The sequence below is a fragment of the Mus caroli genome, chromosome 12 (assembly GCF_900094665.2).
Source record: "Mus caroli chromosome 12, CAROLI_EIJ_v1.1, whole genome shotgun sequence".
Lineage (NCBI taxonomy): Eukaryota > Metazoa > Chordata > Mammalia > Rodentia > Muridae > Mus > Mus caroli.
Window position 1 is genome coordinate 51,202,776 of NC_034581.1, and position 21,368 is coordinate 51,224,143.

General features: G+C 37.8%; 1 protein-coding gene across 11 annotated transcripts in view; it reads right to left on the reverse strand.

Moving 5' to 3' along the window:
* Positions 1–285: 285 nt before the first annotated feature.
* Ralgapa1 (Ral GTPase activating protein catalytic alpha subunit 1) overlaps positions 286–21,368 on the reverse strand; it is a 206,949-nt gene continuing 185,866 nt past the window's right edge. For 3 of the 11 annotated variants that reach the window (XM_029484804.1, XM_029484807.1, XM_029484803.1), the window contains 3 exons: positions 10,066–10,190; positions 3,097–3,099; positions 302–1,677 (listed from right to left, as the gene is read on the reverse strand). In XM_029484804.1, coding sequence (XP_029340664.1) covers positions 1,529–1,677; positions 3,097–3,099; positions 10,066–10,190 — 277 coding nt within the window. In that variant the 3' untranslated portion in view covers positions 302–1,528. Of the gene's footprint in view, positions 1,678–3,096; positions 3,100–9,502; positions 9,534–10,065; positions 10,191–21,368 lie in introns of all 11 variants that reach the window. The other 8 variants (XM_029484811.1, XM_029484809.1, XM_021179390.2 and 5 more) reach the window with 6 other exon arrangements.

Consider the following 21,368-nt stretch of genomic DNA (forward strand, 5'->3'; position numbering starts at 1 on the left):
CACAGGAACTCTAAATATTTGCTTAGAAAAAATTGGCAGAAAATTCTATTCCTGAAAATATATTTAAAACCACTGAAAATGTAAAAAGTCAAATTCCAAGAGACGGCCACATTGATTTCGGTCCTTAGTGAGTGCTCGCATGGACGGGGGGCGGGAGGGGCTGAGAACCACGGTCCTGCTGCTGAGAATGGACTCACTCCTTGACTTTTCATGCTTAGCTAAGATACCACAGGGGGATGGCTCAGCTCCCAGTGTCTGAAAACATACACAATAGAATACGATCACGGACAGGAAGTGTGAAGAATATTTTTTTATTTTGTTTTATTAAATACCATGTCATCTTTTTGTCCCATTACAAATCTGTAGACACTACATGAATGATACATAATTTATACTCTGTGGTTTGTCAGAATGATATATTTACACATGCAGTTGGTATCAGTCATGCTACATTTCCTTAGGAGATGCCCATGTTAAACAAAAGGAGACTGCTTATTTACTACAGGAAATACTTCTGGAGGTGGGGTGCATACCAACCTGCACCTGCAGCCAAGTTTAGTACTAAAATATTATATTTAACTTAGACTTGTGGGCCATGTTCCATTGCTTTTTAACAATACACATAATTTGAGCAAAAACAAGTTTTTCCCCCTTTTCTCCATCACCTTTTTTGGTACTTAAGACAGTACACAGAGACACACCAGGATAAACTGGTCAATAATAAAAGACCACAGCCTCAAAACACAAACAGCATTTAGCAGTGATGCCATCTAAAAAGGCAGAACAAAGTTGTCTGGAAGCTAAACGGAAATCAAAGGTCAGTGGTGGGTTTCCTGGGTACTGAGTATGTTGTGCTATCCCCTGCACTGCCCAGAAATGAGACACCGACTTGGGAAGAAAATGTTACCACATGTAAGTAATTTCAGTTGGAATCTGAGCTGCTGCACTGCCATTACGAGTGTTTCTCTCTGTAACACAGACACTCTGTGTGCAGCCTGTGTGACAAACACATGTGCAGCTTTGCTCTAGCTCTCTAAATGCTTCCATTAATTTAAATGTGTAGCACTGGGCTGTGAAGGACAGTGCGCTTGCCTAGCATGCTTGGGATACTGGCTTCTATTCCCAGCACCGCCAAAAAAATTAGTAAAAACTATGTAGTTATTGAATCATAAAGTTGTAATGAGGCACAATAAACAACCACAAGACTATCTGTCCAATTATATCTTGTCTCAACATTCATCATGAACTTGAAGGTAACACCACTTAGACATGATTATCTAGGAACGTGAAGTATGGAATAAAACTCAACCCTCAAAATATGGCAGCTTGGAGTGTGGAAAAACCCTGAATTAAATAAATAGTCCAAATTTAAAATAGTAAGTTGAAAACTACTTGAAGTCCAGTGTTTTTTCAAATAAACGCACAGGAAGGAGCATGAGTGTTACGGCAAACACGTGAGGCCTGAAAGAGTTAACACTACTGCTGATCAGTGCGGCTACTGCTGCTCACTGCCAGGCTGGTTGTCTCCTTAGGATTTATTGGCTGAGCCAGAGGACCGACGCAGCTTCATGGACATGCGGCTTTTGCTAGTTCGAGGAGACATGGGAGAGGCCAGGTCAGCCCCGTCTACCTGTGCTGCTGGGGGAGCGTCACTGGGTGGAATCTCTGGGTAGGATCCTGCAGGAAAGAGGGAGCACATTAGGATTCTTCCGCTTCTCACACCAGAACAACCTTTCTGCTGCTAATCTGAAGCAGGATTCCAACCCTTTGTAAGGACTTTAGAGGTAAAAAAAAATTAAGTCCTAGCCTTGCTGTTCCCCAAAGCTTACTAAAACCCTGTGATCTGGTGACTCATGCCATCATATTAAAGAAAGCACCAGTCATCGGGCCTGGAAAAGGCAACTGGAAATACAATCTCTGGGCCTGGAAGAACAGGAATCCAAAGCAGCACTGGCATGCAGGGAAGGCAAAGGGAAGTGAGAAGAAGAGCAGCCTCATCACTGACAGCCGGCGAGCATCTGACACTAGCACACGCAGGCGCAAACAGGACGGCCCTTAGGAGACCATGCTCTGCACTTAAGTAGGCTACAGAAGGAGGCAAATTCTTGGGAGAGGGAAAAATATAGGAATTTTCATTTGAAAGCTAAAAGGAAAAGACAAACTGACTTCAGAAAATGTCTTTAGGCATCTGTTTTTGTGTTCATTAGCTTAGACGTTTATAGCTAGCAGTAGAACTAGTAGATATAGAATTTTAAAATAGGCAAAACACATTCAAGGAAAATCCTGTTTCACTTAGAGGGCAGTTCTTCCAGAGCATCACTGATACTTTGGGCTTAGGAATAACTATGCTAGTATTTCTATGTAATGAAATACTTATGCTTAAACTGAAGGTATACGTATTTGTAAAAGAAAAAATGTACTCCTTATCAGATCCTACTGAGGTATCTTAAGAATGTATACCACCCAAGGGATTCTCCAAAGTACTTTAAAGACTAAATGGGACAATTATACTTAGGGACAAATACACATATTTAGTGGAAACTAACTTGTCACTCTGGCCCGCCCAAAGTATCTTCTCTAACACCTTTCTAACTGAGACAAAGCTGGACTATTAAATAAATAAAGCAGCAAGTATTTTGTTTATGTTTACTCTTGCCAATGATCTGAGTTGGGTCCCAGCAATGCAGACTAGACTATTCAGAGACTATATGTCCACAATTCACCTAGGGAAACCTGGCACAAGGGTTGAAAAAGCCAACAAGGAGAGGTAGCTGGGCTTCCTGGTGCAGAATAGGTGCTGCTCTGTGGAGAGGTCTTCCCTCCCAGGGCTGTTACCTTGAGGGCAGCGTCTCTAGCAGAGGTTTGGAGGAACAGAACTAGCAGTGCATGCCTTTCTGCTGTGAAGGAAGAAATGGCCTAGCGAGCAGAGTGGAGAACAAAAGAGCAAACGGAGGCAGATGTGAGGGAAACTGCAGGCACGAGTTACCCGAGCAACCGAACATCCAGGTTTCTATTATGAACACAACTGGCATGCAATGGGTTAAGGTGCTGATGCTCCACAATGGCCAGTGCCCCAAGGTCAGATGCCATACTTACCAACTAACAAGACAAGTTCAAATAGGAAAGAGAACAGGAAAAGAGTCCGTGAGAGAGCCGAGAAACATCCACTGCCTAATGTGTTCACTGCACTGAGACTGGCTTACAACTCAGTCATGAGATCTTTAGATAGACAGTGTAATAGGATAATAGCCATATTAAAATGTTTAAATTTCATGTAATTAAAATTAAGAATTTAAATTCCTTGCCACACTCGATATTCAAGTGCTGAGTTTGTTGCTCTCATCTTGGATAGAGCAGAGACCTGACAGGCATCACCACAGGGGTTGTACTGAGAACACTGCTTTCAAGCCGCCCAATAAGGAATCTTTACTCCTGTAATTCTTACTCCTCAAACGGAGTATAAAGAACCTCTGGAGCTGCTCCCACCGGCTGAAACTCTTTCCGTCTTGCAGGCAGTTTGACAGTGAGAAGCACTGTTCTTTCGCTACTTTTAAACAACAGAAAAGAAAGGATCTTTGGCTGGTGCTTGCACACCCTGCTTCTCTAGGTAGAAAATACTTCCTTCAAAACCAGCAGCTTTGCTATGTCTTTATTATTGTCTCACAATTTGGTCATAAGACCTCAAGATAGGCACTGTGTAATGAGAGAGCTATAGCCACATTAAAATGACTAAATTTCATGTAATTAAGATGAAATGAACGGAGGCACAGCCGGGTAGGTCTCATGCTTACACTCTTACAAATGAAACATGGACTATATTCAGCACACAGTCCGTCGCAGCTCCCAGGAGGCAGGCCTCAGTTTTGGATTTGTAAAGGATACACTCACCCTTGCCATCTCCTACTATACCCTACTTTTTCTAATTATTGATTCACATCATGTGAGTCATAAAGATATTACTGAGTTATTTCTATCATTCTGCATCTTCCAGGGTAGCTTAAAAAGTACCCAGGGCTCCTATTTCTATGCACTAACCCTCTCACTCCACGGTACTTCACAGGTTGTGTCTACATTTGACTGTACAAGGTGGTATATACTGCATGCTGATTACAATAAACTATCATAGATGATATAATGGATATGACTTTGGGAGGCACCACAGACATTTCAAATGGAAACATAAATGTTTTCTTAAAATTTAATTTGGTTTGGTCTGTATTATCTGCTGACAAACATGACCGCTTTAAAAGTTCCTAAAGTTATTGGCTAATAAAGTCTTTAAAATATTGTAAATTTGAAAGTACCTTCAATTAGACAAACCACAATGGGAATGTGTTAGAGTGGGGTCCTAGGCTTCTGGTCTCTTGCTTTATTACAATAATAATTATATATTTACATCTATTATCTGTCTCCTTCCCTCCCTCCCTCCTACCTACCTATCCTCTCTCTCTGCACAGGTAGATGTCATGATGCATGTGTGGAAGTCAGAAGGTAGCTTGTGAGCGTCAGTTCTTTACCTCTACCATGTGGTCCCTGGGGAATCCAACTCGGGCTTGTCTGGCTTGGTGGCAAGCACCTTATCTGCTGGTCCATGTCTTGCTTTATTAGTTATTTACTTGGGCAAGCTGACTGGAGTAATTTTCTTGTTTGTGAAATGGAGACAACAATAACTGCCTTGTTAAGGTGTGCAGATTAATGAGGTGCAGCAGAGTCTGGTGTGTAACAGGGACAAAGTAAGGATGGCCACATAAAAGCTCACAGAGTAAATGGGAGACTTTGAATCAGAACAGATGAGGATTTGGAAGGAAGGGTAGAAACTAGAAATATTTTTTGGAGAAAATGATCACCTATGAAATATATTCATTCCAACGTGGAGAATATCTGTAATATACATTTAGGTTTAACTTCTAGAAATCAAAGGGGTTATCTTCTCTTATGTTGACAGTGCTATAAAATACAGCCTTAAGGTCAGATTACCCCAATAAGCCTACTGTTTTCTAATGTTGTTTACAGATTCAATGATTAAGATTACATAGACTCAGCCCCAAACTGTCATAAAGGAAGCAACACATTATTCAAAACAAACTGAACAGAAATACAGACAAACAAGTGGTTTCATTTTAAGCCATTCAAAGACTATTACTGTAGATCTGAATAAACCAGGCCAGGCGTCTTGCATTTCACCTCTTGACAAATGAGAAAACTGGTAGAGCACAGCCTGATTTGACTTCATGTGGTATAAATGTCAGGACTACAATTTAAATCCAGATCAATTTGATTTCAAAACATACGTTTTCCTTGGCAACCCTAGAACTCTTTTTAAAAGGACTTTTCAAGAGAAAAAGTAGAGCCCCACAAACAGTTTCTGAGCTGTAAACATGGTGGGTATTGAATAATCTCCCTCCACCCTCCCTCTCCCTCCCTCTGTCCCTTGCTCCCCTTCTCCCCATAGCAACAGCAAGGGGCGGGGGTGGGGGGGCTGAAAGCAGCCTCCCTTGCTGGCCAGCTTGGTGCTGAGAGCATGAGCTCTGAAGGCAGGCAGGGTCAGGACGGTGCTGACCTCACCACCTGTGTGTGGGGTGGTGGTGGTGGGGGGGAGTGGGGTGTGTGTGGGGGAACGGGCCATTTCTTTCTTCTTGCAAAATTGCACAGACATGCTGTTAGGACTGAATGAAAGGGTCCACAGACTGCAGTAGGCAGTGTCCCACACTCAATCATTCCTTTATTATTTTTACTACAAAAGCTTTACATCCAAATGAATGTTCTATATGAAAGGTGAGCCCAGCAATTATCCCACAAACTATGTTACTTAAGTCAGTTCTATCTACTGGTCAATAACGTAAAAGCCAAACTTCCAAGGTCAAGATACGGACCAGAAGATATTCAGACTAATAACTACTGAATAGATTTGAGCAGGAATCTGACCTTTACAAGTATCACATTTATAGATTGTGATAATATCCTCAAGAAAACTCATTTTCATATTGACACTTATAAGTAATGTTTAGGTTTTTTATAATAAGTATCTTCTGAAGGAGCGGAAACATTTTAGTTTAGATTATTTCAATGTCTTGGAGGAAAGTTTAAAATAGCATTAAAAAGACATTGAGCTTAATGTACCTAAGCCATTGTCTAATTCTGCTGGCGTGTCCTCCTCAAAGATTCAGAAAGGCTGACGGAGAGCCACACAGCCTAGCCTATTTACACATGTGTCTCCTAGCATGGGATTAACAGCAAGACTGAAGTTAGAATGAGGGGAGCTGGGTGCCACTCTATGTCTTCACAGATACCCTAAGTATTTTTTTTCTGATTTTGATGACATAATTTATTTGAATAATTATATTTTAACATTTATTATTTTTATAATGAAATAATTTTTATAATTTTTCTCTAGATAAAAATCTGAATCATAGATTTTTCTAAAAGTAATTATAAAAAGTGGTATATGTGAATAGATGTATCTATATCTACATATTATACATGTAGGTAATAAAGTTATCAGTCAACTCTTTAACTGTTAAAGAATTCAATAGCTAAGATGTTGAAAAACAACCTAAAAGAAGGTAGTAATAGAGGCTTACAAATAATTTAAGATATACTACCCAATCTTTATGGTTGATATAATAAAAATACATAGTACTAGAATAATTATGGGTATATTTTTAATGGAGAAATTGAGAAATACAAACTAAGTATTTATTGTGTACACAGCAAAAGTAGAATTATGTTCCTTAATAGCACTTTATAATTTCTATTATAAAAAAACCCCAGGACAGTATTGAAAAAAGAAGGTAACATTAGGGAAAATATGAATATTTTAAAATTATCACTGTAATCTGGCCAGGGTCAAGAATGATTTTTGTTTTCAAGTTTACAGCTAGAAGAAATGTATGATATATCTATATCTATATGTATGTGTGTATATATATGTGTATATATATACATATATATTTGATATTTTTTACAATATCGTTGATATTTTTCACATTCATGCCTGACAAAGATAAAACAATTTTTTCCTGTAACTTTTTTTAAAAAAATGAAAGGTCAAGAAAAATGTAATAACATTTTAATGTCGTTATGGAAGAGCAACACAGAGTGACATCACAGTATTTCCCTCAATGACCTTAGGGATGAAAATAAGTTCCCTTAAGTTATCAGTCTAGTGCACAGACAGTACATTTTGAGAAAATAGAGTTAAAAAATTTATGGATCAATTATGGTGCACTGAAATCTTTCATATCTATTTAAATAAAGTTACAAGAAAAATCTTTTTAGATTTAAATGTCATCACTATTAGCAGATACTGTTAACCAGGAAGTTTTACATGAACAGAATTATGTAAACACACACACACACACACACACACACACACACACACACACAGTTCTTCCCCATTTAGGGCATGAGCTCAGCCAAGGCTCTGGGTCTGGTAAACATACATTCTACCACTGGGCTACTCTTGCAGTCCCTGATGAATACAGTTTTCAGTACTACTCTACTGAGTCTAGATAAAGTATATTACTGGGTTGGCGACAGGACTATAATCTGTGGACTACCATTTTTTAAAAACTTAATTTCAAGGTTATTACTATTGACTAGCATTGTTTATATACAAAGGATATCTAAAGTTGACTTTCAACTGCAACAATCCACTTCCTGAACGGAACAAACTTCATTATGATTAAAAATGAATTTGCTCATGGGTGCTGGCTGGTGCAAGTCTATAATCCTAGTGCTCAGAGGAGTTCAAAGCTAACCTGGGCTACACAGTAAGACTGTCTAAAATGACAACAACAACAACAACAACAACAAAAACAACAACAACACTCTATTTCGGTTCTGCAAAGTAGCAGTCAGGTTCAAATTGCTATGTGGCTTGTTTCACAGTTTCTCATTTTGACTAAAAGTTTAAAAGATAGTTTTCTATGTAAGAGGTGAAATATGACAGGAAAATGAAGAGAAATAAATGGAAGAAAAAATTATTCTTCAGATATTATGTTTTGTGGCTATAGTTTTTAATTGTGTTAAACTGAACACTATTCTGATAAAAATTTGTCGTAACTATTAAAGTCTGCAAAAATATACTCAGCAATACGGCTATATGTCATTCAGAGGTAGAACACCTTTTATAAAAACAGAGTGCATGTTTCTGATGGTCCTAAAGGCAGAGACAATTTTAAAAGTTAACTAAAAAAATTGTAACACATTATTAGGTCCATGTTGAAATTCACATTTTTATTTCTGTTTAGATAATAGTCACATCAAGTATCTTGTTGAGTAAATTCATAATAAGATTGATACATTAAAAATGAGGTCAACAGAGCTTTGAATGGCTGTGGTAACAACATCCTGTGCTAATGTCTCCGAAGCTCACAATACTTCTTATTTCCTATGTGTGTATCTGCTACATGTGCAGGAAAGTACATAGAATGAGAAGAAGACTTTAAGATGATAAGCACTAAGGATTTTTGCTGGTGAATAACAACAGAAATGGAATAAGATTTGTACACAGAAGCAGAGAGCCAGCCCAGTGTGGTCTACCAGTATTTTCTGGTCATGAAACATGTGGCTACAAATGTATCATCCCTATCTCTTTAATAAGGTGTTCTCTGTGACTGACAATGACAGAGCCCAGTAGACAGAAGTATTTTCATCTTGCTGCTCACTAATCTACCTTGGATAACCTTCCTTCCCCTTTTTATCCTACTGCAAAATTGATTTAATAGTTGTATATAGTGTTTTGTCTGTGAAAGCGAATCTTACACTTTTTTCTTATTTTCAAAGGATTTAACCCAGCATGACATGTTTTCTCTTTGCTAGGGCTTTTATATTATTTGGAAGGTTTCTAAGTTCTTTGGTAAAATTATTTTTCTGATGGAAAATTAATTATTACTGGAAGGAAAGTTTTAATTTAATTAATGAAACCTCAAATGAGAATTATATTTCATTTAAAAATAGACTAGGTTAAAATGTGCTATGAATTTAAATTTATTGGATATAAAACTGTGTTTGATGTAAGAAGAGTCAGAAGTAGTTTACTGTGGCCAAGTCCCTGGTGTGCTCTTTATGCTGCCCTTGTGTACCACATCTCAGCGCTTAGTGCAGTGCAAGGCACACAGACAAAACCCAAAGGATGAGTTCAGCTATCGGTAACAATAGAATGCATTGCAAAAGTACAAAGACACATGATGTCAGTTCCATAGAGCTACTTTTTCATGCTGAGAAACAAACAAACAGAAAGTCAATACAACCAGGGGGACTCACTCTACTCAAGGAGCCTATCATGAGTTACTTTATCCCCAAACCGGGTTAGTGTTTCATGCAGACCTGGGTTAGTTAGCAGAGTTCTCGGGAACAATTTAGTGATAAATTTTGAAATGTTTAGTATGAACCAGGCCAGTGTTAAGTTTTCTTACTGCTGAGTTACAAGCACAGCGCTTGCTAACTCTGGAATAGGAGATGGAGAAGGACAGAAGTTTTGGTTGACACTTTGTCTTACCTTCAGATAAACAGAACTGACACTTAATGATCTAAAGAGGGAAAATAAAATAAATAAAACAATCATAAGAAGTGCACGATATTACAGAAAGGAAGGCCATGAGTCATTTTTATTGCTGATTTCTTTAAAATTAGTTAAATGTATTAATGCAGTACCCTCTTAAAATCTTCAAATATTATAACATAATTTGCTGTACTAAGTGCTTTTAATCTAGACTGGTTTAGCTTTACTTGTAAAGTTACTAGAGATGGTACACTGTATTCTTGGCCATAAAATTTGATCCTCTGCAGTTGAGAGTTCCCTCTACAGATACTTCAGATTCTCAGGAAAAGCAAGAGCCAGTGGCTATGGTAAGATATGGATCATGTACTTTGATGAAGATTACTGGATATTTAAGGAACCACATTTAGATGAAAGAAAACAAATTAAATTTACAGGCCAAACTCAAACAGTCATGGATAATATATTTCTATGATCAGAATTTTATTCAACCAAGATTGAGAAGAAAAGGGTATTGCATTTTGGGTTTGTGACGAGTGACCAGCACTTTCTTTTACTCTTACCTGCGTCAGCAGGGAAATGATGGTAGGGAGCTGGAGAGAAAACCTGTGCTGCAAAGTCTTCAAATGTTGTTGGCTCTAAATGGTGCTGGACAATTGTTTGCAGGTAGCGTGCTCTCTCCTCATAGCTGATTCCCTCTGTTAAGGATGGACTGAGATGCTCTGGACATTATCAACAAGCACATTTTGAGAGGACCACAATAGTGCATCATTAGTGTACTGTTCTCTGTGCTTATACATGACCACAAGTGCCACCTTTTAAAGTATAAAGATGTATTTCTAAATGGAAGTTTATTTCTCTTGACTCCATGACAAATGGTAGTTTAACAGAAAGTTTACTAGAGAATAATTATAATACCGATTTATTATTAGAATAGTTTGAGAAAAGATTCAACTGTTAGCTGGTCAGGCTGGCCCATCTTATCTTGTTAATCAACTTTTATCTGCAGGTTTACTCACAAAAGCCATTCAATAAAATTACACTCCTGCCTAAAATACCATGTCCCAAATTTCCCTTTTATTATTTGTAAAGGCTTACTGTGAAATTCCTGCATATCTTCCTCAGTTAAAAAAAAAATCCCTGTATTTTCTCAACAATTGTTCTCATTTTGAATGGAAGACTACTGTTGCTATAATCCTCAAATAACTCCATGCAGTTAAGATAAATGCATAGCTGAATCTGTGTGTCAGGAAAAAAAATACCCCATCAATTACAACACTGAAACGAGCTCGAATATTTGCAAAGAGTCCACGGGACTCCTCAGTACTGTCCAACAAAGCATCTACAGGATCCTGACACTGACAGAGAGAGACTGGACTTCTCTCTCAGCACACATTATTCCCTGATACTATTGACAAGCAACCAGTACCTGGAAGTGTTGTTGCTTTTGAACAACCCACTCCAGGCTTCCTGTTTCTGCAGGTCTGATTGTGCTGTTAGCATAGAAAGGGCAAGAAAGGGAGAGAATATTTCTGTTGTTCATGAAAGCAACTATGGAAATGGCTGTCAAAATGCAGAGCAGCAGGTAGCAGCAGACAATTATCAGGAGAAAGCACATGCCGACTTCGTGTCGTATAGTTCCTGAACTGAGAAATCACCTAACGTTTCTTCTCGAGGCTTTAAGTTTTCCTGCTGTCCTTGGTGTGCAATGTTGACATTTAAACAAAGACAATGGAAAGACATTTAAATAGGACAGTAAAAATTCACCCATTGTTTTTGCTTTTTCCATTGATTCCCCCCCCCCCCGCCAAGAGCCATTTTCCAGTCTTTCCATCTTAAAATTTGTTGTTTTCTTTTAAAAATTACAATTCAGTATTTCAGTTCTATAATTCTAGGAATTACAACTCCAACTAGGAAAAAATCATTTGGGAGATAATTTAAACTGATAATTCAGTGGACGATATCATGGACAGGTACATTCACAAAAGTTTACTAAGAGGTGGCAAAAAGCTTGCTAGTCAAGAGGCAAGATGGAGTACCCCTGCGACTTGACTTTGAAGGATCGTTGCCCTTTTAATGGCTTGTATACTATTTTCTTGGATTACAATTTATGTTTTTGCATCACATATTGAAATAACCTGGGTTCTACTTCTTTATAATTTATTATTCTCAATTCTGCACATTGTGGTTGAACTCCAAAAGAATTTTCTTTCTGAAATACACAGCAACAGGATAAGATGTTGTATTAAAATGACTGATGGTGAAGAAGGATTTTATGGAAGGGTAGCAGACATTTCTGAGGCAAATTTAACATAAAGACCTAACATTGCACATTTAAAGAGAAGATCTATGGTTCCAAGGGGAAGAGGATGAAGCTGACGGCTCAATCTAAATAATACCACATATCTCACAACTTGTTGGAAAGTACTTTTTTCATTGGGGGAGATTCACAGCTGCCGAATTTTCTGCAGTTAATAGAGTCCTTTGATTCACAGCAGTGCCCCTTGTACAAAAAATACTGGCCTTTGTGTATTACCAGAAACTAATTTTCTATTTGGCTGAAAAGGGAAAAATGGGGTTATTGCTTCTCCCTCCTACAGAGCTTTTCATTATGCCTGATGCACTCAACTTCTAAGCTCTTCTGAGAAAAAAAATAACTGAAGAGGCAAGAGGTAGAAAAGTGAGCTTGTTAGCACATTAGAAGTGAAGTATCTTGGTGGGCCCTAGAAATTCCCAGTGGTGTGTTAACTTATCACTCTATGCATGCTGGCACTGATAGTCTCCCAATTGATCACTCTCTTTTCGCACCAAAGGTGCTGCCAGGAAGCAAAGGCTGAAGGCCCACAGGAGAACAGTCTGCTATCAAAACAAGCTGTTTTTAAAAGTCTGCTTGAATGGGTAAAATGCTTCATGAAAAGTAGGGTGGAGACACCTACCTGCTTTGAAAATGCTCTACTTTCAGAGGGCCTATAAATGAAATATTTTACTTTATCTTATTATATTTAGAGTTTACATTTAAAAACTAGGCAGAAAAAAGCAGTTGTTAATATTTTTAAAACAAGGAGGATAGTTCCAATGTGCCAAATTCATCAAGGTAAAAAAAAAAAATTAGGTGACTAATGTTGAAGGGTGCCCTACTGTGCTATATAAAAGGTTTGTAAACTGAAGAAACACTAATCCATAGCACACAGTCTTGTAAAAGGAAGGTTTTCCAGATATGCAACATTTCAGTTTTATATAAAATATACAATGCAGCTAATAAAATGCCAATAACTCTTCATTAATGAAACCAGTCATCTTAATTTTGAGATGTGTAAACCTACGTGAAAGAGTGAGTTCTTAAACGGGCAGCTGTGGCTACATTAGCACAGGCTAGCCCCTCAAATTTCTTTTTTGTGGGTTAGCTTCAGAAAGTACTGTTAGCTTGGTGAGTTCTTACAGCCTAGAGTAACCCATCCTCTAAAAGTAAATGTTCTTTATAGTTTCAGGTTGACTGTAGCCAAATTAAATAATATAAAGATGAACCAACTCAATCTACAGTACATACCACACACCTTCACAATTTTTGGTTCAGAAAACATAATTACGAGATGTGATAAACTTCACCAGTCCTGGATTCATAGCAAAGGCACTTTCACAACTGTAATGATTTTTAGAGCTCTAGAGAGTAGCCTCAGCATCTGCAGTTATAGCTAAAGCCTGTGCCTCTTCCTAGAAGGTCAGACTCTTAGAGAGGCAGCTCTCTAGGGAAGAGTTACTGGTACCTTAAAATTGGGCAGCACACATGAACTCAATGGGTAGCAAAAAGAGAACAACTCAAGCTATATTCCTACTATGAGTGAGTGCTGTCAATAGCATTAAAATTAAAATGCTGAACTGGGTAAGATGATAAACTTACACAGAACTAACACAAATATTCAGAACTAAAATTTAAAGTGCAGATCTCAGTTGAATTCATAGAAGTGTTTGTTGTAAATTTTAAAACATTTCAAGGTAAAATTAGCTTAAAAATTTTAGCTGGTAGGAATTATAGAAATGGCTTGTCAAACACACATTTACTTCCACCCCTCCCCCATTCACACATCCCCACACCCCCTCACAAAGACACACATACACACACACACACACACACACACACACACACACACACACATCTACCCTCCCCACCCACACAGGTGCTGTAATCATAGCAATATAATTATCCACTAATCCTCTGTCCTTGTATTTTCTGCAAAGCAGGAAAGGGGAAGGGATATTACAATTCTGAAAATAATGAAGGGCACTACACATGCTCTGTCACAAAGAAATAGTTTAAAGCTAAGCTGAACTTCATTAGGCTTACATTAGTAGACCTTTGAGTAATTGCTTTTAATTTTAAATTTCAAGACAGGCTGTTAAGAAAATGAGCCCAGTTTTACCTTGGCCCTAGAAAGATAAGTTTGAATTCTCCTTTCTACAGTTTTTAGAGATATCACCATCTGCTTCTCTTCACTTTATTAGGGCGTTAAAGACTACAAACACACGGTTAACTCAAAGGTCCCCTATACATGTGCTGAGAATTATCTATTTTCATTGCTACAGAGATACAAATGCTGTTACACATTTCTTGAACTAAAACTTTATTTAAAAGTACGCCCGATACTTTTATGAAGGAGAATGGCCTTTGCAATGTACCCAAATGTAAGGACTGTAACTGCACAAATGGCTTTAGTGAGGTTACTCTTCACCTACTCTGCTGGACAAATCCGCTCCCCTGCAGCAATGCGACCAATACAGCCAATGTATTATTTTTGTCTAGTTTAAGGTTTGGTGCACGTCTTTGTAAATAGTAGGTGCTATTTTTATATTTCCCCCTCCTTTCTTTCCCTCTCTGTTTTTATCCTGCCCAAGCTGACACTGAGCACAGGGATTGATCTGGAACTACAGGTATTCTCCACCATGCTCTGGTCTGAGGCAAGTTTTCAGTGCTGAGGTAGGAAATATAACTTTGTTGCCAGACATGCTTGCACATACCTGCAATCTCAGCACTTAGGAAGTTGAGGTAAGAGGTCTTAAAGTCTAGGCTAGTTTAGGCTACAAAGTGAGCATCCACCCACCAAAAATATACCAATATTCATGTGTCAGGACTCTGTAATAATGCTTCTTAGTGTGCTCGATACAGAGGGCTTTTTGATTTAGTCTGACATAAGAAAATTCAACATGAAAAATGGTTAAGCAGTAAATCTTTGCATTTTATTAAACTGCAAGGAGACTAGACAAAAAGGGAGACTGGTCTTAAAGAAGTTACAACCTTAGGTCTCGACAAATTTTCTTAAAACTATAATTTTAAACTGCCTGTACCATGAGAAACAAACATCCTTTCCCTTTTTTTTTTTTTTTTTCTGAGACAGGGTTTCTCTATTACATATCTCTGGCTGTCCTAGAACTTGCTGTGTAGGTCAGGCTGGCCCCCAACCCCGAGAGATCCACCTATTTCGACCTCTCAAGTGTCTGGATTAAAGGTGTGCACCACCCTGCCCAGCCTCATTTTTAGTTTTGTAATCACTGATCCCAAGGCATGATTCAGTCGGTTGTACATTTATGATTGGACTAAAAGAAATGGAAAGTTTCCATGCATATACACTTTAAGTATATAATAAAGTGTAATTAATAAGTGTTGTGAACATTGTAATTGTAAACAAGTATTAAAGATTTTTACAATTACTTATTTTTCTCTTAAGTTTAATGTATTTAGGAGATAAGCTTATTGACTTATCTCCTAAAAACAGGGGGGAAAAGCCCTCACCCTAAAGATAGTTTCTTTTAAAGTATTCCTGAAGCTTTGAAATTTGTTGTCAATGGCAGTTTTAGGGAGGGCAGAAAGCCTACTCAGGAAATGCCCGCTCCCTTATGAAGCATATGTTCTCCACTCAGCCTGTGACTTTCTATAGCTTTGGGGATTAGAAGTTTCTTGTCTCTGCTTTGTATTCAAGATTCCAAGAATACTATCACAGGGAGAATTCTGACAGAAACCATTAGTTTTAAATTTTGACTATTGAATGAACATTTGTATTGGAGAGTGTTAAATTGTACTCTGAGTTGTAATTTAAGTGGTTGTAAATTGAGTACTACTTAAATTATTAGAACTAACTGGCCACTGCTATTTGTAGTTAGCTTTGCAAGTTGTGCTAGGTACTGAAACTACAACGATAACAATGCATGGCCTCTGCCTCTGCTCCTATGACATCAGTCTCTCCACCTGTTTAATCAGCAAATGAACAAGTGGAACAGAGCATAAACATCCACAGAGCCTCTAGTCTACCGAGTGCCGCAGCGACACTGCCGTGCCATCGGGGTCGGGGACAGGGCTTTAAGTAGTCCAGAGGGGCCTAAAACTCACTGTGCAGCCAAAGATGATCATGAACTCCCCATTTCCCCATTTACCAACCCTGCTAGAGACTATTTAAGAGAGCACAGTTTCAAAGAATTAGCACCAGCAAAGAGATTCTATAGGCACAGGGATGGGAAAAGTACCAACACCATTTTAATACTCTCCTCTCTCTCTCCTTCCCTCTCCCCTTCTCCTCTGTCTCTCTCTGAGGGGGAAAAAAACCATGAAAACCGTTTAGATAAAGATGATCTTCAACCTCCCAATAACATGACTGCATGTAAAAATAAGTTTAAAATATTATTTAGTACAGCAGACGTATTGACTATCCCAGTTAGAATATGGTTGTCTGCCTCTGTTCTCACGTGGATGGGTGGAAGGAGCAAACTGGAGCACTAATAGATGATCAGAAACGCAAATGCAGCTTTCATCAGATCTGCTGGTTCCCACACAAGGAAACCAGAGGAAGTTGAACCAAAGTAAACTCAGGAGCTACCTATTTTTGTTGTTGCTTTGGTTTTTTGTTTTGTTTAATGTTTTTGGAGACAGAATCTTGGTTCGGAGCCCAGGCTAACCTGAAACTCACCATCACCCTGCCTCAGCCTGCAAGTGCTTGGGATTCAGGTGAGTCTCACGCACATGCCTGCCTATGTCCCCTCGCCAACCCCAGCCAGAAAAACATTTATTCAGCAATAAGTCTCACCTGGAGGAGGAGTATTGCAATTTGTACAAAATCAAAGTTGCTGCTGAGTCAATCTGGGACTAGAAACTTGGTCTTTTAGTTAATACCCCAGTATCTTATATATCTAACTTTATTGATCTGAGTGCTTTGTGGAGAATTTAAAAAAAAAAAGGCTATGAGGAGGCATGTTATTCCAGAGCTGGTCAAGACAACCAACATTAGAGCCGGGTGTGGTGGCGCATGCCTTTAATCCCAGCTCTTGGGAGGCAGAGGCAGGCGAATTTCTGAGTTTGAGGCCAGCCTGGTCTATAGAGTGAGTTCCAGGCCAGCCACAGCCAGGGCTATACAGAGAAACCCTGTCTCAACCCCCTCGCCCCCCCAAAAAAGACAACCAACATTAGTCCAAATTCTAAGGCTGGAAAGTTTTGAAAAATACGTTTATATCACTACACCATAGTTATTGTATTTTTAATATATATGCCATCGTTTTTAAAAGTCCTTGTTTATCATAAAAATGAGAAAAGAATTCAAATGATATTTAACATTTTAGTTTTAGAAATCCAGGAAATACCTTTATATATTGCAAGGCAAAAATCATTGAGTAGCATTGATAAATTTTATTGGGATATGCATAGATAGATATACTTTACAAATACATGTCAAGGATCTCATGCTACTCTTAGTAGTAAAGTATCATGTAAGACTGAAATATACAGGGGAACGAAAGTATCCTATGAACTTTATGAAATGAATGTAAACTCTTGTTTACATTACAAAGCAGTGTCTGGTAAACGAATGCTTTTCAGGGGAAGGTCTATTCTATTTCTTTTCTACTGTAGCTAAATCCTTCAAGAAGCTTGCAGGCTAGTTCACTTGCAGCAAAGACAAAGTCTCCTAAAGATCATTTTGTTTAACTGTATCTGACCAGCAGAAGGCCTTCTCAAAAAGTCTGCAACAGGTTATCATCAACTGTCTGTTTTTATGATGTCTTAAATTAATGAAATTCTTTAGTAGCTGACACTATCTACACCATTTAGGAAAAGCTGCGATTTGTCAGAGCAGACAAAGCTGGGCTTTAATCCATCCTTTTAACCATATTGCCAAGTCTGTATTGTTTTCACTGCATCTCAATTAGAGATAGGCAGGACACCTGGTACTTCTTTATCGGAGTCCCATGGCTGCCAGATGACTCAAAATCCATAGCAGGTGCTAAGGCAGTGTGAGGATAGCTCTATTACTGAAAGCTGAAGTGGAACAAATTTTTACCATATATAATTGCTCATAAATCAGTCAACTATTAAATGAAAACATCAGAAGAGTTGATAAGCCCATTTTTTTTAACCAATGTTCATGTAAATACATTAAGAAAAATTAGCTTCAAATAAACAGGCTTAAAAATTCAAACTCATCCAAAGTCTCTGAAAATACCCTCTGATTTAATAATCCAATCATCATTGGTGATTTCCAAAGTCACTAGCATGACTATCAAATACATATATATATATATATATATATATATATATATATATATATATATATCTCCTACCTTCACAAAAGATGTATGAAACAAAATATTTAAAAGAAAAACTAAGCTATCTGAACTTCAATTTTAATGAAATAAAAACTTTGTACCTATTCTTGTTAACATCTACTTAAGAGTATTATCATTAATCTTTAATAATGAAATCTTCCTATTGAGTAAAGAACTGTTCCAAAATTACTAGTACTGGAGTGAGCCTAAAGCTACTGGGAGGTACTAGAAACATGGTCTCTTTGTGTTGTTTCTTTTGGGAACAAAATTTCCAGTACACCAAAATAGAGGAAATTGATGTAGGAGTTTCAGTTAAATACTAAGCTCATATCTTGTCAGATCATTGCAAAAAGGAAAAAATAACTAACACACAAACACAGACACATATACACAGACACACAAAGAAAACAAAAGTGAAAAACACCCCCAAACCAAAAATCTCCCCAAACTCTAAAACGAGATTTTACAGTATACAATTACTTAAGTTTTATCTCTACTTAAATGTGTACTAATATAATTAAGATTTTAAATGCTGTAATTATTGGGCATACACTAAAGTGATTTTATTATCATAGCAAGTATTAACAAAGCACAGCAAATTGCCATTTCAAATATGGTCATAGAATCTATGATAAGCAGTATATTGGCTTAAACTAATGCACTATGTGCCCCCAGGGAATGACAGCCTGGGACACTGGGCTTTAACATCCAAATCTGCCCATTAATCTTGACTTTAAATATAATCTATTCTGCAGTAGAAGGAAGAATGGGTATTCAATGACTTACTGTTTTTGAAATACTGCACTAATGCCATTTACTAAATCACTTAAGGGGATACAAGGAGAGGGAATTCTAGTAAATTTTACAGATTTACTAATTTTATAAAACATGCACTCGACTTTCTCCAACTTTAGCAGGAACATCTCAATTACATAAGAAATTACAGTAAAAAGTTGTCCTAAAATATCTCTTCCTGCTCTTATACAAGGACAGCTACATAAATTGTAACATCAACTATAACTTGGTCAATTTAATTTCAGTTGAAAAAATAATCATCTGTGGAAATATACCATGGGGCCAGAATCCCTGGAGCTTAAAATAAGCTTAAACTTAAAAAAGAAAAAAAAAGTAGATCATTGTTTGTTTGTTTCATAATGATCAATGGCTTGTGGAAAGAATTGCAGAAGAAAACAGAAAAGCTCAAGGAGTGCTTATACAAACAACAGGATATAGACTTCATAAAAAGGACACAACTTCCCATTATTAAAGACAATCACACTGGACAGAGCTCACAGAGGCAAGGGCATGTGATTAAAACACTCATTAGCTATTTATTAAATTGTAAATTAGGAATTAACCTTAAGGTGTGCTGTATCACTTATTTTAGCAACTGTGACTGTAACGCAGTTGATTTACAATTCTATAATAATATATCATATATATGCTACGTTATACACTCAGATATCTGGAAATTCCAAAAAAGGCAAAGTGAAAAGTAAACAAAGCCAGATTTATTATTTTATCTGATAGGTGAATTGTGGTGGTTTAAAGCCATTTCTCATTAAAATTTTATGGATATAAGACTGCATTATTTTCATCTAAACATAGAAATATAATGAAATTAAAGTGTCATTGCTATAGTGTAAGCTGGTGGGCTGAAAACAGATATGGCATGTTAACAAGGGAGTACTACAGGTGGCGGCTTAAATATATTCATTTGCTTTCTCTTTGCTAGCAGCTATGTGCTACAGGAAAGTCAACACTCCTATCAAGAGCGTAAGTAAATGTGGAACATCAGTTCTGCAACAGCTATTTTTGTTCCTTCTCTTTTCTGAGCAGCAATTAGTAAAGCAACCCCTTCCCCTCCTCCCTGGCTGTCAAGCTGTTCAGAGCAGTTTGCAACTTGACAATAGTACCATTGTGAATGCTCTCTGGGCTTCCTTCCCACAGAGAGTTAAATGGGCAGTTCCTGCTGCCCATGATTGGTGTCCAGTGAAATAATACTCAAGAGCCAGGTTTTATCAGCTTCACGCCAAAGAAGTGAAGCCAGGGAACCCAAGCCTTCATATCATACTGGACCATATGCCAACCCTGATGGCCTCAAAGGTTTATCACTAAGAATCAGGATCCATCATGTCCCTTGTGAAATTTCACTTCACATACCTTATGTGAAATGCAAAGCTTCACTAAAAGCTGGACCTTCTTTACTCTGGCATGGACAGATGGATGGCAACAGTGGTTTGGCAAGCAAAAGTTATGGTCTAAATAGGCTAGAGTGTAGTGTTTGAGAGCACGGATTTAGCAGAAAATGGGGAGAGTTCTGACCCATGCTTTCAATTTTTATTTCATTGTAGTTATTAAAAGTTCACTATTAAAAGCTCTTTAGTAAAGGATTAAAAGCACTTTAGTTTCTATGTCAAACAGGCTAACGAGTTAGGCTGATTTCTGCTTTATAGCCTATTTGCTCTCTGAATCTAAGGTTGTTTTTATATTTAGATGAAGACTAGAGTGCAGTTTGAGCGTAAGTGTGATAAATAATAATATGACTATATCAGTTTATCCTTATCACCTGCAGGCACGGCCAGCACTGGTGAGAAGGGCAGGGTAAAGGCAGAACCATGAGGCCAACATCAGCTTGGGTGTCCCAGGAACAGTTTGTCCAGGTCCTATTGCAGCTTCCTGTCTCCCCTGTGCACAGCACCCTGGAATATGACCCAACTGTCTAGATTGGCATTTGTGGACCATACTGTCACACTAGATTTGACAAAAACATGTGTTTTTTTTTTGTCATGAAGCCAACATATAATAAGAATAGGAACCCCTCCCCCCACCAAAAATAGGCTATAAACTCTTAACTTGCCAGTAATGTATAAATGCATAATATATAAAAACAGCAAGATTGTTGTGTAAGAATGTAGTGTAAACCAGGTGTTGGGGCACAAACTGTAATCCCAAAAATATGGGAGACAGAAGCAGACTTTGAGTTCAAGACCAGCCTACAGTACACAGTAAACCATTGATAAAACCCTGTCTCACACACAAAAGTGCTGAGGGACAGCTTGCTCAGCTCAGAAGTGGAGCGTGTGTATAGCAAGCATACAGAGTCTGATTCTCAGCCCTACAAAGTCTACCATAGGAAATATAAAATCTGAAATGCTCTTTAAAAATGACCAACATATATAAATGTTGCCAAACATTTACAGATACTTTTTCAGTCTCACGAAGAAAATACACAAGCTATGACTGTTACTAGTCTGACAATAACTGCTTGATAAATTATACAAAA